The sequence below is a fragment of the Sander vitreus genome, chromosome 21, assembly GCF_031162955.1.
Source record: "Sander vitreus isolate 19-12246 chromosome 21, sanVit1, whole genome shotgun sequence".
Taxonomy (NCBI): domain Eukaryota; kingdom Metazoa; phylum Chordata; class Actinopteri; order Perciformes; family Percidae; genus Sander; species Sander vitreus.
The window spans coordinates 6,760,007-6,786,014 of NC_135875.1; the positions used below are offsets into that span (position 1 = coordinate 6,760,007).

Sequence of the window (26,008 nt, forward strand, 5' to 3'; positions counted from 1 at the left end):
GCTCAGCTTGGATTGGAGTGGGATTTGATTCCATAGACAACACGTGTGCTTGTAAAGGATATTTGCACCATTCATAAAACAAATGTCAATGCCATATTATTTTGTGTACATATATTAAATACTGAATGAGTCCCACTTGTACGGTACATGTCAATTGCAAAATGAGATTACCTTAAATTAAACTAGCAAATAAACAACAAGGAATACTTTTTTTTTTTTTTTAATGGTTAATAAAAAATAAATTACCAGCATACAAAACACACAATTTAGAAAATTAAAAAACACATCCCCTCTCCCCGAACACCACCATTCACCATCACCACTTAAATCACAAACTAAGACAAGCTACCATAACAACCATTAGTATTCAATACATTACAATAAAATAATAACAACATAAACAGCTGTAAACTGATAAACATATGTATATGTGAGAAAACAATAAGCACATTGTATATCTCTCCACAGTACATGGCTTCTTAGCAGCCCTTCAGAAAGTTCAGGTACTTTCTCCATTTTCTAGTGTAGACATTCAATCTGGCAAACCGTTTATATGACATTTTTTTCAAATGCTGCCACCCTAGCCATCTCACAAGCCCACTCCTGGATTGAATGCACCCCTTCATTCCTCCGTCCTCTTAGAAGAATCTGTCTGACTATCATTAAACTAGTCCAAGCTTCTTATGTGCTTATCCATCCTGCTTAGGAGTAGGGCTGGTTATCTTTTTTGATACCGGTACCGTTTATTGGTGTTTTAAGCCCCCAATGTCTCCTTTCAGGCAGCGCTGCCTGGAAGGCACCAGGATTAGGCAATGGTTATGGTTAGGGTTAGGGTGTTAAGGTTAGGGTTAGAGTTAGGGTAAGGGTTAAGGTTAGGGTTAGGTGCCTTGAAGTCAACGGTTGCAGCGCTGCCTGGAAGGCACCAGGATTAGGCAATGGTTATGGTTATGGTTAGGGTTAGGGTGTTAAGGTTAGGGTTAGAGTTAGGGTAAGGGTTAAGGTTAGGGTTAGGTGCCTTGAAGTCAACGGTTGCAGCGCTGCCTGGAAGGAGACGTTGGGGGCTTAAAACACCATTGAGCGATATCAACACCGTGACTTTGACACCGGTTCCTAAACAATACCTTTTTCAATACCAATTTTACAAAAAAAAACATTACACATTACGGCACAAATCTTTTTATTTTTTAGCTCCTACTACATTAGCCCTGTCTCTGTGCGTAACATAGAGTTAACGTGTAACGTTAGACTGCCAATCACATGCATTATTAGATCTTGGTAGACGCATGCGGCATTCTTATTGGCTCACTGACGCTGGTGAGATTTACTCCTTAGGTATTGAAATTGAGTATTGAATGAACAGGCATTTTTTGATACTCGATACTTGAGAGGCAATTTGGTCGGTGCCTAAAAAGTATTGATTTTGGTACCCAGCCCTTAGGAGTGACCCATCTCCCAGAACAAATAGTCTTAGGCCGAATAGAAGCTGGGTCCCTGCAATCTGACATTATCATGTATATAACAACATTCTTGGACCTTAACACAGGACCACAGGACAAGAAGTAACTGCCAAACATTTTTTTCTTTATATAGAATATGACCTCTACTTTTAGAGCAGCATTATAATCGTCCCCCCTGCATCTGTAAAATGTTATTGTTCGTGGGAAATGAAACACTGTGCCGAAACAGACAATCATACTGTTTCATTATCTTTGTTTGAATAAAGCCAGGCTGCAAAGTGAAAGCAGCGGAGATGGCATTAATCAGAAGGTTTCCATCTTGTTGGCCGTGGCAGCCAGGGCCAATGAGATGATCACACACATAAATAACAGGCCAAACAGCGGGGCTAGTCAGAGGACGTACAAGGGCAGGAGGCAAAAGGCCAGACATTGAATTAGATGGCAATTTAAATTAATCCCATCTTTAAATCAGATTTATTGGTCAGTGACAGAGGTTTTCTGGTAACCTGACTTCTGAAAAAATAAAACACAAAGTAAAAGTAAACAAGGGGAAGTTCTTCATTAAAGGAGTCTTGCTGGGAATACATTTGCTTCCTCTTGAAACTATAGCACCCAATCATTAAGATAACATACTGCTACAGACACAATTGTTTGCAATTGGAAGAAACAGGGTTTTCTCCACTGTTTTAGTGGATCATGTTGTCTGAAATGAGGACCAACATCACAAGAAATGAATGTACTTTTTATGAAATCAAATGTCAACTATCAGTGAAAAAGAGCAGAGGCACTTTTTCACACAGCAAACGTCAAATATTTAACAAGTGTGATTGTTTAGTCTGTCATCGGCTTATTGCCGCCTTTGCTTAAATTCCTGGGGGAAACCCTAAAAAGGCCAAGGAAATGAAATGAAGTGGTTAAACAAGGATACAAATAAATTTCATAGATCATTTTACACCAAATATTTTTGTGATGTCAAAGCACAGGTGTCAATAATAAGATTAACAATTGCTGTATTCTATTAAGCAGTAGAAGCAATATATGGTAATTCCAAACGAAATCTTTAGAAACGTCTTTTTTTTTTTTTTACCAATGCTTGTGTTTGTGTTGCAGTGTTTTTACCTGATGGTTGTTTTATTTTCTTATCCTGTTGTTTTAATTAGATTACATTTGATTTAATTTTACTTATTTTTATTGTTTTATCATAAATGTCATCATTATCTGCTTTTATGTTAATAACTTTTCTTGCATTTTATGCATGAATGGTGCTAGGCTAAATGTTATTATTATTATTAATATAATTATTATTATTAATTGTATATTATTACCACAGAGACTGGTAATTGATTGATCAATACATATATTATTATTTTTTTTTGGCATTTCTGCGTTGTTTTTTTAGATTATTTTGCTACTTTTTAAAAGTGTCGGCAGCACAGATCAGAGCCAGAGCCAGAGCCACAGACTGACGTATTGTGTCCCGGAAGTGTTTCTCTTTACAACGAGGTCGTAATGGCGGCTCGCTGCATGTGAAGGGGTCGAAACGGGAGCCGGCTTTATGAGACGGGAATATGTATAAAACGCCATGTAGCAGACTGGCAGGTAACGCAAGAGGAGGTGTATTATTTTGTTTGACATGCCGATGCGTTTTAAAGTCATTTTTAATGTGCGACTGCTGAGAACAGCCTTTGAAGCTAAGGCGGATGCTAGCAGGCTAGTTAGCATGTTGCTAGCTATCCGGATAGCACCTAAGATGTTTGGCAGGAAGCTAGCAGTGACCTTAAATAGAAGTCAACCGCATCTGCATCTGCAGAGACCAAACTTAGCTAATGACTGACTGGTTTTTATAACGACAGCATTTGAGCTATTTTATTGTAACTGTGTGTCACAACAACGTGAAAAGCTAGCGTACTGATCAATGTTGATGTTGGATTTAAATACGGTCAATTTACGTTGCAAATCTGTATAAGAACACTGTCAACAACACGTTCATGCCCATGTTATTATCAGAACTAAACCCATCTTACTCTAAATATAGCTATGTAAGGAAATGAAATGAGTAACGTTAGAGATGTATTATCTACACTAATGATACACTGAAAATACTCCAGTAAAGTCCTGCATTCAAAACCTTACTTACCAAAAGTATGTAAGTATTATCAGCTAAATGTAGGCCTACTTAAAGTATTAAAAGTAAAAGTAGTCACTGGGCAGTAAAATGTTCCCTGTCAGTTTTTTTCCTTTTATATCTGATATTTCTGGATTAATATGACTGCTGCATTAATGTGTATGTTGCATTTTACTGCTGTAGATGTTTAAGGTTGTGCTACTTTTAACTCCTTTTATATACTGTTTGGTAGTTTAATCTACAGCGTTTGTGGTGATGTTGTCCTGTGAGAAACGCGTATCTCTAAAAAGTCAACTTTTCATGGTCAGAAAAACAGCCCTGTTTTCACCTTGGTTATTATGCATTTTTCAGCTGATCCAAGAGGCTTGTTAAAGACTTTATTTAGCTTGTAGTATGAGAATTTTCTCAACACATAAAGGAACACTTCATCCTTCAGTTTATTACAGACATTTAAAATCAACACATCTGGAGATACATAGTTTTCACTTGACAGGAATGGTATGACCAATTTAAATCTGAAAAGTAACTGAAGCTGTCAGACAAATGTAGTGCAGTAAAAAGTACAATATTTCCCTCTAGTATACTAGATAAGTATACTGTTGCATAAAATGGAAACACTCAAGTACGGTATGCACAACATATTGGTTGTGTTACATGCTATTTTTGTTTTATTATATTTCATCAAAGTTTTGTCTTTGTGTGTTCCATGTAAGATTGTACCTGTGTTTTTTTTGTGTCTTTTTTGTCTAGGATTAGGTCATTATGTGTTATTTGTATATTGTTTTGGCACAAACATAAATAAACCCATCCAACGATATATTTTTTTTAAATGACTAAAAAACCTTTACATTTCTTCTAGGTTTGGTTGGTGTAAACGTGAAACAGATCTTAGTTCAAAATGTTCCGCAGTGTAACCAGACTGCTCGCAGCCTTATTCAGCTGCACAGAAGAGATCCATCTAACTGGCTGACGTACCAGCACCTTAACTTCTTGAAACGCCAGGTATCTTTCACTGGGCTCAATATCTCATTGTTTTGTTTTCATTTAGCTTCCTTTGCACTTTTAAAAATGTTGTGTTGCTTGTTATCAAAGCATTTTCTTTACCACACCTGAACGTGAACTTATTTTAGTTTGTAGTACATCTCTGCATTCAGTTTTATTGTCATATAAGCAGATTATCCTATAAATATCTTGTGTACCTGGTTTCCTTTCAGTATGTAGCAAAGAACAACAGTGAGCTTCACCAACGTGCCATCGCGAAACCGGCTCCTGCCCTGACCATTGTGGACGAGAGAGACGACAGCATTGAAAGACAGGTGCAAAGAATCCCAACTATTGATCCTGTGGTCACAGATACTGTTTCACAGCCAGAGGATGTCACGAGTAAAGCACAGCCTGGAATATCAACCTTGAAGCCTAACACAGAAGACGCTGCAGTACAGAAAGATGCTATGTCCAGTACGGTTGTGACCTCAGTCGAGACTCCCCATGTCCATGTGGAGACAGATGAGGCAAGGGAGGCACGTCTAGACAGACAATGGAAAGAGATGAGGGTCGATGTGGCTGACTTGCCAGATATTTACGCCAAGCTTGCCAAAATCAAACTGACAGGTATAGTACAGAACACATCTTTTCTCTCATATAATATGAACTATTCACATATAGAGGTTGATACATGCAAAGTATTACGTGAAATACAGGCAGAATGTGATATATCTCTGTAAAAGTAGTCAGAAATTTGTAAATAAGCCAGATGGATTAGGCACATGCAGAGATGTTTATAACTGCATATACAAACTTGCCTGCTTATTTACCATATGCAAATTAGAACTGTGCAAGCAGTAAATAAATTGATAGAAATGCAAAGCATAGTTTCCGAGAACCATCATGTTGTTCATTCATTGTGGGAGTCTACGGCACTACTGCTGGGTTGCTAGGCATCAGTGTGCCTTTGTTGTCTTAAGCGTGTTTTACAGTAACCGCTGGCGCGCGCATATGTGACGTCATGAAATCGCCGTAACTATTTATACCCGTGCTGAAAAAAAATCCGGGCGTGCCGGCAAGATCTACGTCATTTTGATGTCACGATGGTGCGCGCCAGGTTTGGAACGTATAATTCACCTCTTAGGCTTTGGGCATTGTCACAGGAGACAAGACCTGAAGCATAATCTGCTGTTGATCTGTATGCTGCTCACTATGTTCCACACAACCTTTTTTTTTTTTTTTGCAATAAATTGAGAAATATGCTACCTCCAGTGAACCTTCAGAGCTACAGGGAGCCTGTAGTGTGACACATAAGTATTGGGTTTAGCTATGTTTGTGGAGAAACTGGTGTTGGGAACATACAGATCAATAAGTAAATTGTGTGGTCAGTTTAGTCATTTATTGAATTGAGTTTGTGAAGTTGTACTCGCTTCACCACTCCATATGACTGATTGGTTGACTCCACCAAGGCATGCTGTCGGCTGGATAGCCTATGGATAATTATGTAATGACTGATTTGAATTGGTTTTCAAACGAGGCAGTTCATTTTGCACTACAAGAGATACTGTGCTCTAACTGCTCTTTTCCTGTTTACATTGAAGCAGGCTTCTACTAGCCTGGAAATCCAGACCCAAATCCGAAAGATTAAGGGTCTGGCATTGAGTAATGAAAATGGCCCAACTCGAGGAGCGGCACCAAGCATGCATTTGAAAATCTCACTGCACGCAATTGGGTAACGCTACGACCAATCACAATAATACACGGGGTGACGTATCCAGAGCCCCAATACGCTTAGCTACCAGAGGACCTAACTGGTAGATTAAACTGTCGTCATCTGTTTAGCTCGCCTCTGGCCTCCGCCTATATCAGATACACCGATGTGATTGGTGCAGCTCGGCTACAAGGGCATAGTTAATGAGCATCATTACTCAATGCCAGAGTGACTCGCTGAGCAAATTTCAAACTGTGCTCTCGTGAGAACTCTGGATTTCCAGACTAGGCTTCTACAGCAACAAAGCATAATATTTACAGTGTTCTTTGCCTGTTACTTTAAGAAGTAATAATTAAAGGAGGACACTTTTAAACTCCTGTTTTAATTTGTTTCATTATTCTTGCTTGGTGATTCCAGCACTGGTGGTTACAAGTGCAGCAGCCGGCTATGCAATGGCTCCAGTGCCCTTTGACCCCCTCATCTTCTTCGTGTCTTCTCTGGGAACAGGCCTCGCCTCTTGCACTGCCAATTCAATCAACCAGGTCAGTAATCCGCAGAAAGAGGTCAAACAAGGCCATGCATATCTATTTCAGTATGTAAGAGTGTGGGTTTTATTTTGGCTCTTTGCACGCCACATGTGGACCTAATCACAGCACAAACCTTCTGAATGTAAAACTCATTAATGTGTGATTAATATCATTCACCTTTCACTGTTCGTGGCCTTTAATCGAAACCTCTTCGGCACATTGTCATGAAGAAGAAAGGAGGTACTGCAGGATTATACAGGTGTATCTAATAAACTGGTAACTGTGTAAAATTAATGGTTTGACTCGAGTTAATCTACTAAAACTAAAACAAAACTACTCATACTTCAAAGATCCCATGAAGCAAAAATACCAAACACATGGCTTGTGTAATTGTTTGAAGAATTGTAGTAAATAGGACAGATGTTTCTGGTCTTAAATCTGTTTATTTTTTAAGTACCAATTTCCTTTTGGGAAGAAAGTGCTGAGAGATCAGAGCTGGCAGGATATATGTTGGTCTTATAATGCGTAATACATTTTATATTGACATGTTATACAAACATGAATGTGCTTGTTGACAGACACCCACATTTTTCCTCATAGTGATGCCTGTGTTCACGAAAATGCTGAAGGAGCCAGCATATCCCCTTTTTGACCCACTCCACATTCCTCTTTTGCTACGCATCTCAAAAATGCATTGAGCTGACTTTAATGCTATTATTATTTCCCGCCTCAGTTTTTTTTTTTTTTTCAAAGCTATAAACAAAGGTGAACTAGTGTGCCTGGGCATTTATAATGCCTAGACAAGTAGGGCCTCCCTCTGCTGTCTAGGGTTGACGTTGCACATAGGAATTTGCTCCGTGACTCAAGAATATTAGTATAATGGGTGACCTCAGCCTCAGCCCTAGATTGAACTCTGCTTAGTAGTGTCTTTGGCCTGTAATTTGGCAAAGGCCTTGATTACACTGCAGGTTCCTGCCCTTAGGGCCAACCTCCTGTCCACCTCCTTCCCTTCAACAGCAACGTTCCAACTGCTGTCTTCAACAATAATGAAGTGCCCCACCAAGTCAAACAAACTTGGTTTATACTGACACTGATTATCGTCGACCTGCCTTCTGTAATATAGCTTCCCCCCCCCCCATGCATCACCTTAGGGAGTTGCATCTATAGATCTGAATGTTTAGTTAACAGTTTAGTTTTTGTGGTCAGGTCTGAATGGTGTCAATTAGTCCATCGCTCAGGTTAAAATTGTATTGTCTCTTCAGTGGCCTGAAACAGAGTTGGCTCCAACTCCTCTGTGCGCCTCTACCTCACACTGAGCATTTATGTAAATATCCTTCAGGTATTTGAAAACTGTCCCCCTCTCCTCGTGCTGCTGAGAGTAGCCCAGACTCGAGCTCCGAGACGTTCAGAGCGTTGAGTGATGTAAGAGGCCGGTGCCACTGCCCGTACCCTGGGTGTCCCTTTATCTGTGGGCCGACCCTCACATCAGTCCTGTCAGTCTTCATTTTCTCCACTAACTCAGCCTGAGGTTAGGATACGACATAGCTTCATATTTCATTGAAACAATGTTATTTGCCTTTCAGTGCCCCTCTCTCTCGGCCTCCTCCAGTCAGGTCTAGTTTCAAACCTACAGTGATGGTAAAGCATGGGCAGAGGTGAATTTCAGAGCAGATGTAGCTCAAATTGTAGTTGCAAATTAAATAAGTGTGTGTTAAAACCTGCAGGAAATACTTAGTCAGGGCGTCTATCAATTTGAGAAATTTAGGACAAGTAGAAATCTTTTCCAGGTCTCTTGTAAAAGCCACATTCTTTTTGAAAAGCGTTCCCATTCTTTAAAAAACTTATTCTGAAAAATATGACAGAATTAAGCAGGCCAAAAGTGTTTCCAACTTCTTGCTGTGTCACTTTTCAATTTCTATTCTAAAATAATATACATTTTTGCTATCATAGTATTTTAAATGTCTTGCATTAAACCAGACTAGACTATTGATAAAACGTTAGTGTGAAGTCATAAAAAGTAAAAAGTTTTGATATTTGATTGTATAAATTGACCCTCCAGATACAAATGATGGGAAGGAAGCTATATGACAAGGTTGCCGTTGCCTAAAGATATTTCTGAGTAAATTTTGCCTCATACAAAAAAAGGGCTCTATGATAGAATGTGTGGTATTCTGTGAGTTCTTCACATGGTTTCTGTAAATAAATATACAGTGAATTGTAAAGAGATCCTGGTGGAATATTACTTCAACATTTCTCTCTGTTTGCACAAATGGCCTTGTGTGTGTCTTAGCCTGAAAGTCATCAGTGCTTACCCTGTTAGAGGCCAAGAACTCCTTTTTGTGGCTAGTAGCTGGTATGTGAGCCTAAGCCTTCGCCCTAGTCAGATTAAATCTGCTCCCTTATTCCCTGTTCTGTGTGGACATTTTTCGTGTCATCATAGTCTTAATTGGCAAGAATTGGAGATGGGATTATTGTTTCAGACAAAGTAGACACCTGTCTTGTATTGAGGCTGACTTTGAACTAGGTTATCGGACAGTCGTGCAAGGGCACATTTTTCATTTAAAATGTGGTTGAAAGGATAAACATCAGTACGAAAGTAAACTTATTTGTAGTCGGTTGTGTCTTGTCTCCCTCTGCTTGTCTGGTATGAAAAGTATGTGCCTTTCTACATACGATGTAACGTTAGTTGTTGGTGTTGCTTTGTTTTGAGAAGAATGTCATTTTCCTCTGTAATTATACACACAGAGACACAGGGAATGTCATGTGTGACACATAATTGCCGCTGTGGTGGTCCTCTGCACTTCTTTGCAATAGGCTAACACTTTGTCGGCTCTTTTTGTCAAAGACACACCCTCACCTGTGTGTAATTGATCTCAACACTTTGGTCATCCTAAGAAAAACATCCTACCTTCAGATCTGCTGCCAGTTTTTTTTTTATTTTTTTTTTTTTTTTTTATTTATTTGTACTCTCTTTCATCTTTAAAAAAAACGATGCTTCACCATTAGTGTGCGATCAAAGGTAGAGGTCTTTTTATATGAAAAATCAAACAAAAGCTTGAAAAAGAAATCAGAGCAGAGAAAGACCCTTGTGAAGATCTTTTCCTATGGATTCTGCTGCTCTGTCCTAATCCCTTAATGCTCGACATCTAAAGAGGCAGAGGAGTGTGCAAGAATGTGACCACACAACTGTTGAATTACCTTGAGGTAAAGGAGGAAAATGCCTTAAGGGAAAGAAAAATGCTTTGGCTCTTGGAAGTGGAAGTCGGACCTTCAGTGGAGCTGTCAAAAGCCAAGGCTGCTCTTTGTCCCATTGGGAAGTGCCCGTAGGGCAAACAGAAATGTTGTGGTTTCCTTTTAAAATGTTACTCTATTTAGGAAACTAACAGAAGGGTGTAAGCACTTGGAGTCACGTAACAATGGCATTTCACCGTCTAGAGTTTCTCACCACAGTCAAAAGACTTAATGCTGTCATGTCTGTCTTACAATCAGTAAGAAAAGACAGTCCGCTCCAACAGCAAAGGGATGCAATTATTTGAGCTTCCAGTTCAAGTAGCTCTCATGGGTTAGCAATTATGAACTTTTCTTAGCGTGTTGTGTTTTGCTTACAGCTCCGTCTTGCTGCTTAGACTGCCATCAAAGCCTGTGTGGGGCTGAAAAGCGTAATACTCTGTAGAGAACCTACTCTGAGAGAAATAGCCCAGCTGGCTCGAAGTCGCAGCAGAAGTTTACATAGTTCCTTCTGGATAGAATCCCGGCTAACATTGGTAGAAAAACTGCTAGTTGGTGTGGTCTTCAGAACCCGTGGCCCCACACCAGGCACAACCTCCACAGGTGTTCCAGCCGTCATCACCTTCCAGTCTGGCCACTACTTCTGCTAATTGGATAATTGGGTCAGACGAGAGTTTCAGGCCGGAGCCTAAAAGACCCCAGGGAAGTCTGAGGTCCCCAGCAGTGTAAACAAGACCTGATATGGCCTTTTACTGTCAAATAAGTACCGCTCGACTATTTTGACAGGGGCTATAGTGTATGTCACACCATGTCAGCTCGCATGTTTGTTTTGATGAAAATTCACGCTGGCTTGTTTTGTGGCTGCCTAGTGTCATTTCTGCTTTCGTGACCATGACAGTGAGTTTTCTTTTGTGCCTGTGTCTCTCCTGTGGTGAGCTGTCTGAGGCTGGCACGCATAAGCGAGCCCCCACAAGCCCCCAGCCCTTCCACTTCAAGCTACGCCCTTCTCTCTTGTCCTGTGCAGGCATGCATTATTTACCCTCCTGCATGCCTCCTTCTGTGTGTGTCTTGGTCAGGCCCTTAGAGTGTATAGGTACATGACTGAACGTGAAGATAAGTTATGCAGACAATTGCATAATGCACATCAGTGTGCATTATGAAAACGTGTTTAATTTTACTTTTTTTAAACCTTTAAAAAATCCCAAATCATTTTCTAAGGATTCAAATTATTTTATAACCTTTTTAAAATGCTTAAAATTTGGTTCTATAACTGTAAACTGTGACAGCCAAGTTACCCCTTTATGTAGTACTATAAAGCCATGTTAAAAAAAGTAGTTCTAGAACAAAAGTTCTATAATGACCATTTTGACAATGATTTAAATGTACAGCTTCATGTAGAAGCTTTTAATCAGCAGCATAATGGAAATTGATTAAAATTGATAGCCATCTATACCACACACTATATCAAGGGGACGCTCATGCTTTCAGTTTTAGAAGCACTGTCAAGCTCCTTAGCGTCACAAAGTGAGCATGTCGGGAAGATTGTTCAGGCATATGCTGTTTGAGGCTGTTTTGTTGAGGTTATTTGTATGCCTGTTTCTTATTAAGATAAAAATAAATGTCTACAATGCTATTACATTTACCAAAGGGTGTATGCGTTTTAATGAATTCCACTACTCTCCCTGGCAAGACACGCCCTGCGTAGCAGATGGTTGATGTTAGGCATTGACCTCGAGCGCTCTTGTTCAGCACGGCACCATTGGTCAGGGGATAGAAACTGAATGGATGCCTGGCCAATTCTAGCGCCTAAATTACTTAAAATTGGGCCTCTTGCCTCTGCTGTCCGCTCAAACCTGCACAATTTTGGGGTGATGTTTGATAAATCTATATTGTTTGACTCTCATGTAAAGCAGCTAACCCAATCTTGTTTTTTCCTTCTGAGAAATGGTATCAAATTGAGATCTGTAATTTCAATTGCTAAACTTGAGATGCTCATACACGCATTCATCTCTTCCCGCATTGACTACTGCAACTCACTGTTTTCTGCCCTTGATCGCCTTCAATACATCCAAAACACTGCCGCAAGAAAAACGGTCTGTCACGAGTGACAGAAATTTGTCTATGACAGGGCAGGCTCAAATGACATAAAATACATATAAGAACATAAAAATACATATAGAAACAGTGTAACAACATTGACTATACAAATGTGCAAAATGCAAAAACAGTGCAAGAAGAAGCCAGAATTGGGCTGTTTGATTTTGCTCCATGTATGGCTGTTCAGTGTGATGATGGTGGTGGTGGGCAGGAAGGATTTTTTCATATGTTTTTCCTTGACTTTATAGCGTTGATCTGATGGCAGTAACTGAAAGGATTGGTGAAGGGGGTGGGATCCTGCGTGATTATAGTGGCTTTCCTGAGTGCTGACCGGGTGTACAACTTCTGTTAGGGGGGGTTTGGGGGGAGCCAAAGGCTACTTACAAGGTCAAATATAGAATTCAATTTAAGATTCTCACATTAAGACACAGAGCATGTGACCGACCTACTGGAAACTTATTTGACAGCGCGCCCTCTAAGGTCTGATATGTCAAATGTGTTAGCTGTTCCTCACACCCAGCTTAGGACCTGTGGTGATCAAGCTTTCGAGTCAGTAGCACAGAGACTCTGGAACGCTCTGCCTCCTCCTATGCGATCTGCTGTCTCTGTTGACTCATTAAAAAATCTGATAAAGATCTACTTTTTGAAACATTTATTATTTATTTAAATAAAATTTTGTATGTATTACTTTGTGATTTTTTTAATTGTGCACTGTGTTTTTAATATGTATCATATTGCATGTTTTATGTAAAACTTTTTTATCCGTGAAAAGCGCTGTATAAATACATTTTACTTTTACTCACTTAAATTTCTAAACACATTTCTTGCCAAGAAAAGTAGTGGAATTCATTATAAAAGTATGCCGGTGTTATAGTCAATAATTAGCCATTTAGCCTTTTTTTTTATGTACTCCATTTACTTTGTAAGATGGTTGGCTGCAACTACAATGATGCTTGCCTTCTTGACTACACCAATATGGTTTTAGACTGCTTCAGACAGACTCCAGATGTAGATAGCGGTCCATCAGCAGCGCAGTAGGTGGTAGTAGTCCACCTCAGGCTGGGTTGGCTGCAGAATTGCTGTGCCCCAACAGTCAAGGCTGCCACAACAATTTTCCAGGATGGGGCCCTCTCATTGTAGATTAAGGCACCTCACATAACATGGTACCTCTTGAGAAGATCATTAGTTGTAACAAGACCTTATAGCTGCTAAAACCCCACCATCCATTGTGCTCTTGAAAGAAAATGAAACCCTTCCACTGCTGGATTTGTGTCTGTTCCCTGCTGAGATGTAGTGACAGAAGATATGGTTTCAAACGGGCGCGGGTGGAATACCTCTAGCATGATGACATTTCCATCCTTTTTATGTAATTTATTTTATTCTGCTTGTAAATTACCCCCCACCATTCTCATACCAGAGTCCATTTGATGAATTGCAGTGGATACCTTCAAAACAACCCCTATATTGACGGAGTACTCTATTTGTTTTTCTTGCGTGGAAAGCTTTAAAAGTATCTTAAGACAGATGGAGTTTTAAAAGTATCACTGTGTGTCATATTAGTTCCACTGGCTATGTACTGTAATTGACTGTTCAAAAGGGTTTTGTCTGTCAAAGGATTACTGTATGTTTTTGCTTTTTTAGAGTTAACGGTCAACACATCAGAGGCTTAGTCAAATGGCAATTTAACAAAAAACTAGATCCCTTACTTAGTACAGATGCTGCTCTTAAGATCGTGTTTTCCAACAGCTTAGTAAAAACAAAAGAGCAAGATGAACTTTGATATTGATAGTTTTGAGTTTTTTGTTTTCATGGTCTCCACCAAGCTGTTAGTTCAGCCTGGGAGAAGGAATGGAAATTCCTTTTTAATTGCCTAGCAAGATGGCACGAAATGGACTCGATGGGTGTCTCTCTTTAGTTGCTGGATTAAAATGAATATTTAACTAGACAGCCCTGTTTAATAGTTAATTTCTTTAAAGGCTTTTTTCTTTGTCAACCACAGGGTGCCAATCCATTTCAAACTGTACAAATGGGTCTCTTGCAGGCTCAGACGGGAGACAGATGCTTTCCTCTGATAGTCATGAAGGGTAAATCCACCTTTTATATACCCCCAAGATAATGCCTGAGGGAGCAAATACTGTTGCCAGGCGAAGGGTTAGCTCGGCATAGATTTCCATCCAATTGTGTCTTTTATTGTTTATTTTATTGTGTGTTTTTAATATAATAATAATTTCTTTTAAAAAGAATTTTGCACCAGTGTTGCAGTTGAACGGCACCTTTATTCATTATCTTAAATAACTTTAATGTGTTAAGTTTGGCCAAGTCTGTGCTTTACACAAACGGTGTATTAAGAACCAGTGCCAAAGTGGCATTGATACAAGTCCTGGTTCTGATATATATGTTGAATCCAGTTAAAGATTTCAAAAAACCAGCTGTCTATTATGTAGCTGTTGGCATTGTCCATATACATTTCAATCATAGTTGAGGGTTTAAAACATTTAAAGGTGGAGGATAAACTTAATCAAGTAGATTCACATGAAGCTGGAAGCAATTCATTTATAAAAGAGTGTTGGCAGGCAACAGCAGCAGTCTAATAAAGTACTTGTAGGGTGTTGATTTTACACGGCACAGCTTTCCTACCTTGTGAATCCTTAAAATACCAGCCCACCTCATGCAGTCAATAAAACCTGCCTTATCAAATGTAATGAGTCCAGTAGAGTGAATTTATAATACTGGAAACGGCCAAAGCAAGATCTTTCTCCCTGTCAGTTTTTAATCACTTTTTTCAATTCAAAATGAGCCAAAGCTCCGTGTTTAAAGACTCCAACAATTATGCCATACATGCCATAAAATGTTACTTTTTTAAGGCTAAGATGGCTAATAACATACCCTATTCACATGTTTAAAATGGTAGCTGTATCATTCTGAAGTTACACTTCTTCAGTGGTTGTCTTCCATTGACCCTGGCATCAGAGATTCTAGTTGTTAATATATATTTACTCTAGGGAAATGATTATGACCCCCAACCTCAATGATACACTTTCCCTTCCATGGACACGTAAGCTAACTCTAGCTAATATAAAGGATAAAAATAGGCAGTATAACATAACAAATCGATTGGTACTGTCTTCACTTTTGGCTTTGTGTCTTAGAGAGTAACAACGCACACAACACATTGTATCAATATACATATGAATATGTACATGACTGTTTTTTTTTTTTTTAATACTTCAACTATATATTCTTTTTGAATACTCATGTCTTTACAAATAAAGGGTGTCCTTACTTCAAAAGAAGAGTAACGAGGCTTCTCATTGCAGATGTCCGCAACCTGTCCTCATGTTTTGTGAAGATCACACTCGCAGTACTACTCACACGCAGGGTGTCTCTCTGAGCTTTCAATGCCGCAGCTTGTTTGGGCAAACGCACCTCAATACAATCCGTCACCCGAGGGGATAAACATGACTGACTGATGGGCAGATGGAGCCCCTCCTCTCCACCTACCTGATTAGCCTTTTAGTTTTTCACAAAACACTGTGATTATGGGCTTCAGTGACCAAAAAGGCAAAATGCAGACACCATTGAGACTTGAGTCAGAGAGGGTGAAAAACCACCCACCTTAGCACTGTCTGGCACCAATGAACCTTTCTAAACCTCACGCTGCATTTGGCAATGGCTGACCTCATGCAAGCTGAGTAAATGTTGTTACACCAACTACAACATGCCATCTGATGTATTTGTTTTCTCTCTTTCTTGTTAGTGCTTGTGGCGGTAGTTTCTGCATGTTAAAAGTAGAGGCTGATTATGTATGGCCAAAAGGTTTGGACCATATTTCTGAATCAGAATTTGTCTTAGAGTAACTGCCTGAACTACCTGTGCTGAAAGCAGCTTATTGAGCTCTCTGTAACAGTGTTGGTGCTGTCTGTGAGTGTCTCAATTTCAGTTTCCTTTCCCATCCTGGACCTATTTTCCCACTGAAACAGATAGTGGCATGTCACCACCTCTATCGTGCATTGTGGAGGTATCGGTGAGTGAAGGCAGTCAGTGTAGAGGCCCCTGTATGTCTAGAGGACAAACAGTTCCTCTGGCAGTAGTGTCACACTGAAGCATATTGTAAACCATGGTAATGGGTTGCTGAAGATGCACTAGTTTTAGAAGCGGCCCTCTCTGCTTTCCATAAATCCTTTGCATGGCTGAACATTAGCAGACTGTGGCCAGAGTATTGCATGTCTATTGAGTGGATGTAATATGACTGAATATTGCCAAGCCTTAGCCCAAATGTTTTTGGTTTAGTTGAGCAGCTCAAACTTACCCATTATGACATGAAGAAAGTAAAAAGTATTATAGGCCGAAAAAGCAATGACTTTACAGATTTATATGATGCTAATTTTAGTCAGATGAATATATACTGTGTTTTGTAGTTTGGTGCAGTGTTGCATTAAAATCAGTGACGGAGAGTTGAATAACAAATGTTATTAAATGACCTGCTCTTTTCTGCTTAAACATAATAGTTATTTAGCTTTCTGTTTTTGGCCTCCCTTCTTCTGTTTAGTTGCTGGAGATATAATTGTACATGTGGATGCAATGATAGCGCCTAAACTCTGCTCTTTATTTAGATGCATCGTAAGCTTTTGATCTTAGACCTCTTTCAGACATAAAAAAACTATTTGCTTGAGAATAAAAGACCTGAACAAGTTCTTCTGGTTTTACTGTAGCTAAACAATAAACAAGTAGAGAATGGTGTGTTTTGGCAAGGCTAAGAAAGTCGAGGAAAAGACATGTTTTTAAGGCATCTACTTTGTTAAGACGTCACGTTTATGTATTTGTGTACAGTTTACCGTTTTTTTTCCAGCTTGAAACTCGAGTTTACCCTCTCTATCTGAAGGTAACTTAGCCAAAGGCAAGTAGGAACACTCTTTGTAATGCTGAGATCCGTGGATAATTAACAAAAGCAGCCCTGTTTATGGCGTGCCCGTGAGCCAACACTGAATGCTAATTTGATTCAAACCGAGAAGCTTTTGGGGCAAGGGCATCGCTGCTGGAAAACAAAATGGTTACCGACATACACCAAGGCTTCCCCCTAGCCTTGGCTGTTTCTCACGTTCTTAAAATCTCGGTTTAATAATCAAGTTTATTTGTTTAGCCCAAAATCACAAGGTTGTCTTATATGGCTTTACACTCTGTACAGTAATGGCACGTGGAGGGTTAAATTCATTTTCCATTTTGCCTTTTGCTGAAAGAGTTAAAGCTTTTTGTCGAGATTAGTTAAACCCAGATTAACATTTATGTGGTCAGTTGAGGGCTGTTTCACAAAAGCAGGATATATAAATCCAGGATAACTGATAAAGCGAGGCTTGACCTAGTCTAATCTGTGCAGCCTGGCTTGGTGCGTTTCACGAAGGCCAAGCCAGGCTGAGGAGGAGCGACTAGGTCGAGTCAGGATGAAGTAATTTGGATAGATGCGCGTTCACGGCTTTCCTTAACAGACCGTGAGGTCGATCACAGATTTACTGATCCTAAAATGGAGAATACGCATTGTTCATACTTTATATAGAGTGAGCAGCTTCTTGTGGAAGTATGATAATGTGAAACACTTGATTTGTAAAAAAGAAGCGTGGCCGCTGTAATGAAACGGCGAGAGAAAGCGTGGCAGACGATCGCAAACCGACTGAATGCGTTAGTAGCCTAAATACATACATTAACTGGCTACTCCTCTGAATTGAAACCGTCATAATCATACCATTTAAGGTATGAAAATCAATTTTCTACAACGCTAGAATATGATGCGTAGCCTAAATATCTCTTTCACTCTGTTTCTCCCTCGCTCTCATGGGCTAAAATATAAATGTCCTAAGTCATATTAACTTCCACTGCTCGCTTTTAATGCAAAGTGTACAACTATTTGTTTTTGCAAATGACAAGCTACTCATTGAATGGTTTCAGTTAAGAGCAGTAGTTCCTAAATGTATATTTTTAGATATATCATTCAGTCGGTCCGCTATTACCTGCCACACTTCTTCTCAGTTTAAAAAAATGTTTTGTTTAATTTTTTTACACAGAGGCCGAGTTTCCTTCTTTACATATTATATGCTTTGCTCCCTCGTATATATGAACATATAAAAGAAAGACACTGAAGAAATTGGACTCTAAAATCTAGAAACTATAAAGATAATTAAGTGATAAATTCCATGCACACGGTAAACATGAATGTAACAGAGTATATTCATCAGTTATTTCCCCCCAGCTAAATATATGGTCAAGTCCTCTCCCTGTTGTTTCATGAATGTACAGTAGCCTACAACACTAGATAGTTACTGGTCCAGTGAACTAAGTCTATAATTTGGGAGGATTCTACAATTAGGATACAGTAAGTGCTTAAAATTGTACAATCCTCCCAAATTATAGTCCCAGTTTACTGGACAACACAAATTATGTACTAAGAATGCCAAATACAATGCACATGGAAGAGGAACATACATGATCCTTTTTATTGATAAAGAATACCATTTTTTTTTTTTTATCAACTAAAATAATTTAAGGTGCATTGGTCCACAACACACATATACAGCATTTTATGTATTGCCCTTAGTAACAGACTTCATTATCCTTTCCTAATTATCCCATCAACAGCCGTAATATATTCATCAAACTTCTAACAACAATATGTGAACAGCAGTTTTCATACGGCAATATAACCGTAACAATGACACAATGTCACATGAATAATTCTAAAAAATAATGGTCACAACTTTAAATAATAACAGTGCTTAAACGAACAGCAATATGCACCTGTTGTGTTTTAATGCAGGCTGATAATAGGGTAAAACCAGTGCTGAGTGAACAGAAAAAGCTCCACGATTAATAAATCCTGGCTGTTAGCCTGGTCAGGAGCAGGCTAGCTGCACAGAATAAATCTCTATGGTGACTTAGGTGCCTCTGCTTTTGTGAAACCGAGTCGAGGCTAAATTGAGCCAGGATTACTGGGAAATCCCGGCTTAATCCGCTATCTAGGTTTTGTGAAATAGCCCTCTGGTCCTGTAATGTTGACAAATTGACATATAAAAGGAATGGTATAGTTTGGTTGTTTATTTGCTACAACTTTGACTGATATGAATACTCTTTTCTCTCCATAACTATGGGTCCAGAAGCCTCTCTCGCCTTTAATATGTATGCATTACATTTCCCCTCATCTATTAAAGAAAAATAAGAGCTCCTTTTGCTACACTATTGTAAAGTGCTCTGTATCGGCAGAGCTTTATGAAGACATCGCACCATTACCACGTACCTTAGATTTACACTCACTGTATTTTCTCTCTCCTCTGTAGTTTGAGAAATTGTTTCTGTGCTTTCAGCTTCTGCTCTTATTACTTGAAATTTAAAAAGGGCTCTTCTCTGGTCTCCAATGTCTATTATTCAGACTGAATTTCCTGAATGTTAAGTGCCACCCAGGTCCTCAGTCCCTCATTATGTAATCACACTGCATACCCAGGTGATATTTAGCATACAAAAAAGGTTGTTTTGTATGACCATGGCTTTTGGGTGGTTTTGCTCATAATAGTCACATTTACAAGCAGAGGTGAGGACTGTATTGCCATTTCAATAGTAACGTTCAATACAAAACGTATGTTATCTCTCACAACTCTCTTAATATACATGCTCATATCTGCTAATGCTTTTTAGCGGTGAACCTTAGTTTATCCAGGATCTGCTCCTGATATTTGTGTTAACTACCCTTAAATGGATATGCGTACAGGATACAGGTGTGTTTCACTGTGTATGTTACAGGTATGTTACAGCACACCAGGTGATTAGATAAAGCAAACTGCACTACCAGTACAGTATACGTGTTTCATTGAAATACTGTATCCTCTAGTGTCAGCATAGAATGTGTCTGAAATGATACATTCAGCCCCCCCCCCCCAAATTTACTAAACCCTGTTTTCCAACATAGTTTTTTTTCTTTTATACATTTCAGTTAATCTGTTAATTTATCAGTCAAGTTAAACAGATGACGGTGTGCATCACTAACTGCTCTAAACAGTGAGTGACAAGACAGTAGTAAATTACATTCTGTTAAATTTGCAGGGTTTTTCCTGCATAGAGGAATTGTTGGCACCCCCCAAAGAGGTTTTAGCCAGCCCCAAAGGAAAATCACCAGCACTAAAACGAAAAGAATTGAGAATAAAAACAGCAATTCAAATCTTCTGTGAATGTGTTTAAGAGCAATTTACCAAACAACCGTTGACCAAGTGGAGTGTAAACTTGAGAGCTAATCTCAGTTTTGTTTCCAGAGTCATGCTGGTGATTTATTTGACCAGTTTTGTTTATATGGGTTTTATTTCATTCAGCATAATATACATTTTTGTTTTATCAAATTTTCAGAAATAACGTCACATAGATTTCTGTCAATTAAGGTAACACAGAATCATGCTTACTGCCGTGTGTACTGTGGCATTATATAGCACAACAGGCCTAGGAAGTCTGCCTTTGTGTCTCTGCCTCAGTGTAGCATTATGTGTTCTGTCAGCATGTTGGTCCACCTGTTCTTCTCCACCAGCCATTCGTGTCTCACCTGAGGAAGTCATCCTGCTGTGTTGGGTGTGGACCCTTGTCTGTCTCTGTGTCACAGCAGACACTGCAGATAGTTAGTTACAAGGATGTTCAGCTATATGATGACATGGCAGTCTGGCAGACTCTGTCATGTAGTAACTGTTGATTACTGTTTACATGACAGACCAAAGTGTGTGTCTCTGAATGTGTGCTGCTTGAATATAGGTACTGGTTCTAATGCCTAACTGTACATATCCCTGTCTACTCTATAAATGAGGCAATGCTTTTTGTTTTGTGGCTAACCCCACCTGACGATCACAAAGGGATTGTAAAACTACACTTTTTCTTTCTTTGTTTATGTCTACAGCATAACATTACTTTACCCTCTATGCTGTATGTCTTAATTACTGTTTTCTCTCATTACCAAGGCTCACCTTTAAGCCATCTTTTAGAAACATTGCTGCATTGCCAGCCTTACAGACAAAAGTGACATATCTATTGCAAGTGTGGCTGTATACTAACCTCTGCTTGGAAGGATCTGCCTAAAGCTGTGTTGTTTTATACATTCCCAAAGTTGTGTCTAAAATGGCATTTTATTTTTCCTCCTCATGAGCACATTTTGCTATTGTGAAAAAGGAGACCTTGTATACTTATTCAGGTCCAATTCAACTAAAACTCATGCTGCAATAGAGGATGAGTGCAACATGAGTTTTAGTTGAATTGATAATGCCATAGAGTCTATGGCATTATCTGCCTGCCCACATGCCTCCAACACACCAGCCATGAACACACAAAAAAGGCCTTGAAACACAACACGTGTTTTACTCTGAACACCATTAATGCCACTATACAGTCATTTATTCAAGTAGAAGGAAGTAACCACTGCTGTGTTCCCATTCATTTTACACCCACACAACTGTAATCAGTTTGACAATGATAGACATTGGGGTGTATACCCATGAATGGTTATACCCGTACATGTGTGTATTACTTTGAAAGTCTTTGTTTCAGTTAGCCAGATCCTGGGGATTAAGACATTTCCGCTGTCTGTGCACTGCTAGTGGTACTGGGTGCGTTTGCTCTTTCTCCTGCCAGTGGACCTTTTATCTGTATGCTTCTCTTGCAGTAATTGCTTATGAAGAGACAGGGTGGGTAGGGGAAGAGTGGCTCCAATTTCACCAGCCCACAAATTTTAATAGCACTTTACCACTTTGAAATATCACTTTGTTTAGGACTTTGTTACATCCTTTTATACAGTGTGCTGTAAAGTAGACAAGGAAATGTACCTTTTTAACTATAGCTTTAAGGAGGCTGACAAAATGTTGGTCTCCTGAAACAAATGCTGTGATCTGAACAAGTTGCATTTTCTTAAACTTTCAGACATGATCCCATAGCCATGTTGATTCTTTAAACTAAATAAACCTGTAAAATAACATTTCCAGATATTTATTTGGAAGATTTGACTATTGTGCTTCAGTTGTCGTTAATAATCTAATCTAATCTGTAATTCTCTGGTTTGTGACCATCATTGCGACTCACCGCTAGGCACTGTGCCAACCCTTACTCTTGCCCGTTCAGACACACTGGAAGCTGTGTCATGCCACATCCTGACAAGAAGAATTTATGTTACATTCACAGGACAGGTGGTTGACTGCTCACTTTTAGAACCCGTTTAGAAGCTAACTGGTTGCCTTTCCACTTGAGGGGATGGTGAGAGAGGCGAAGGGGATACAGAGAATATGGCAGAAAGTAGGATGGGTCTCGGGGGGGGCGTTCTGGCAGTAGAGGAGGACAGACTCTGACAGGAACTTTGTTACCCTGTGTTCACAGTCTCCTCCCATTTGCTCCAGCAAACAAGATTGAAACGCATGGCTAAATTATTTACTCATGCTGCTTTTTGCCACTGTTTACTGTCTGTGCCCTTGTGTTGAATGTATCAGCAAATGTTCCACCTCCATATAAACATAGTTCAATCTTTTTCTTATTCTGTTTCCTGTCACTCAAAAAAAGTGAAACTATAAAAGAAGAGGTACGCACACTGGGGTGGGGGTTGTTCAACTGACTTTATAGGCTGAAAACCACAGCTCTTTGTAGTTTATAATCAGAGATGTAACAGTTGGATGGCATTTTTTTATTTAACACCAGCCCAATGTGATGGTTTAAAGAGTACTCCCCTGCTTCTTGAGGCCTGTTCAGAGTAGAACCTTGATGTTTACCATGTGCTCTTTTTGTCTTTTCCTATTTGGATCAAGAAGGAGGTGGTTGTAAAGTTGGGTGGGATGTGATTCAGTTTCTTAGCAGTTTTACTTCGCTGCAGAGACTGAAGAGACAAAGCCAGCAAATCTACTTTCACATATTACATTATAGGGAGAATGCTAATGTCTTTCCATTCTTTCCCTGGCCTTGTCCCTGAACCAAACTGTTGTGCAGCACACCAACCTGAGCTGCATGTGTGTTATCAGAAGTCTAGTTTACAGATCATGCTGGCGAGGAGAAAGGGAAGGAGAACAAAGATGCTGATTGAACAATGTAAAGCCTGTGTCACTTTGTGTTTGGTTTGTTGGACCTGCAGGATATTTTCAGAAACATTACCAGTGAGGAAAAGCAGGCAGTACGAGGTCTGTGACCCATGTCCCAGCGTGCCAGAGTGCTTGCCACAAGCCAGAGATAAAAAAATAAGTAAAAAGAACAAACCGAAAACTGAATAATTAGTTTTGTTTTAGTTTGCTTACAGTATGGCAAACTAATAGAAAGGATGTGTTTCTCATTATGGTGGAATGAGATGGATTATGTTTTACTGCTTTTGATATACATTTTCCCTCCAAATAAGTTAAAAACTTAATAAAAGGTAAAAAAAAATTATATTGAAACTGTGAAAAAAAAAAAGACTAACATTTTCGAGCTTAACTTCCTTTGGAAAATTTCTGGAAATGAACTGACCCTTTGCCACTCTACTCTTTACAGAGCGTGGCATGACCTGCATCTTGTGGTATTCCTAACAATGTAGCCTATTAAAAGTTTAGTTTTTTTTCTGCTAAGTTGACTTTTATTAATAGGTAGTTGACCATTCATTCAAAAATAAAATGTAATATCCTTAAAAGGTAATGCTGTGGATTAGTGGGGAAAAAAACAGTCTGTACACAGAAAACTAGACCTCTCTATGTGTCTTCTTCTGAGATCCTCATCGTTTTGATTTGAAAGGCTTGTTGAATGAACCCGTCTAGATGAATGGTTGTATTTTGCCATGGGTCACTGCCACAAATACAAATCTGCCAGAGGTGCTGATGGCTGCTGTCATGTTTGAGAGAACAGTGAGGGCCTTCATACGTGTCCACACCTTATCACTTGTAATTTCCAAGGGATGCTTTTCTTCAAGATCTTCAGGACTAGCTGTATCAGAGCAGTATTTGAGACAACACACACACACACACACACACACACACACACACACACACACACACACACACACACACACACACATTCACATCCAGTCTACTTGTGGTCAGACACAGCTGCAGACCAAAAATCTAAACACTCACATTCTCTCCAACATACACACGGTCATGCACATGCCTCTTTTCCGACGGCACCCAAACTGTTGAGAGCCTTTCAAACTGTATGTCATGTCAGTCACACCCTCAGTTTTTTGCAAATGCCCACTAATGGCGGAAAGGACTGTTTATTTCTCTTTAAACAAGTGACCACACAGCCTAGTTCTTTGTATTGACCTTTCCCTGATATCCTGTTATATCTGTTTTCCCACAGTATGTGAGACTGAATAGAAAGCAGTCAAGTGTGTGCAAAGTTAACTGTAATCAGGAGCTGGAGTTAAAGGCCCTCATTAGTTAGAATGTTAACTTATCAGGCTCAGACTAGAGATATGGCTTGCCAGCACTCCAACTAAGGAATTTGTCTTGTTTGCACAGTCGATATGTTTACAGTTGAGTGAAAATGTATGTGCTAGCCAGCATGATCCAGTAGTTCAGTGGCAAATGATAGCAAACCACTTTCTAAGATTAATACTGAAACCCCATTTCACTAAAGGATTTGGCTCCAAGTCCAAAGATTCTATATTATGTCACATTCCTATGGTGTGATGCATATTTTGACTACAGTGGCAAATTTATGAATTCAAGGTCTGGGATCTGAAGTGGTAGGTGCTCTTTCTGTGACTTTAAGCAAACATACCCTGTAATGAAAAATCCCTTTTATTAGAGAGGGTCTCTTGATCTAAAGATTTGCTGCCGTCCTCACTGGCATCCACCAAGAGTTTGGCTTGTAACCCGAGTCCTCCCTCACACTAGGAGGCACTGTGACCTGGATGCCACGCAGCGTTATTGATGAAAATGGTGATATGGTCCGACACACAAGGCATCACTTCTAAACACAAGAAACGTATTCCCCCAGGCCCCCTATGTTAGCGGCTTCAGGTGGCCCTTTACGCACAACAGAAATAGACAACCCTCATTTATCTTAAGTTGCACACCAAAATCTTTTCTTTATGTTGTTTATGGAGGCAAAGCAGCAGCTGTCAAAGCATAATTTGACCAGATGAGTTTGGGGGAAAGCAGCATGTAAGAATAATCCTCTGTTCTCTCTTCGTGGCCCAGGCAGTGACAGTATAGCATCCCTCTGCCCTGCAATACGCTTTCCCAGATCCTGCCCATACCTTCAGGCAAAGGGACTGATTATTAGGGCAAAGGCAATGTGGCTCTGCTCAGCATTAATTGGCTGATTAACATAAGGATAGTTTAGCACTTCACTGTCCCACACTCAGGCCATCAATCAAGAGAGAGGCTGTGCCAGCTGGAGTGCTGCCAACAGCTCTACACAGACCGCTGTAAAGACAGGGAGAAGAGGTGTGGGTTCAGCTGAAAGGGAGACTTGATCCACTCTTTGGCCAGACAGAGTACCACAGTCTCTCCAGTGGTGCCTTGAGAGAACTTGGTATACTTAGTATATAGCAGCAGGATAGGGCAGTTCTGGCATTTAGAAGCACGGGTAGCTTCAACAATGCTAGGTACATGGTTTTGAAAGTCTGAAGCAAAATGTCTCATGATTCTGTACATATGAATGAGTGTCTGCAGACATGGATACGTAGATTATTCATTTGTGGAAGGATGTCTTTCTCATAGGTTATGTGATTTTCATGAATTGAACAGTGCAAACACTTAGCTTTTCATGTCTAATCATACCAGCCGATATCCCATCAAAGGATCGCAGAGGGCGAGCGACCCCAGAAACATCTGCCAGCTGTCCATATGTAGCATACCAGACACAGACGCACGTCTCTTGTTTTTATCTTTCACCTCCGCTCCAGATAGTGTGAACT

At 39.7% G+C, this 26,008-nt stretch overlaps 1 protein-coding gene across 2 annotated transcripts in view; it reads left to right on the top strand.

The window, feature by feature from the left end:
• The first annotated feature begins 2,940 nt into the window (after positions 1-2,940).
• cox10 (cytochrome c oxidase assembly factor heme A:farnesyltransferase COX10) overlaps positions 2,941-26,008 on the top strand; it is a 35,252-nt gene continuing 12,184 nt past the window's right edge. For both annotated transcript variants that reach the window (XM_078279552.1, XM_078279553.1), the window contains exons 1-4: positions 2,941-3,056; positions 4,442-4,584; positions 4,797-5,193; positions 6,695-6,819. In XM_078279552.1, coding sequence (XP_078135678.1) covers positions 3,026-3,056; positions 4,442-4,584; positions 4,797-5,193; positions 6,695-6,819 — 696 coding nt within the window. In that variant the 5' untranslated portion in view covers positions 2,941-3,025. The remainder of the gene's footprint in view (positions 3,057-4,441; positions 4,585-4,796; positions 5,194-6,694; positions 6,820-26,008) is intronic.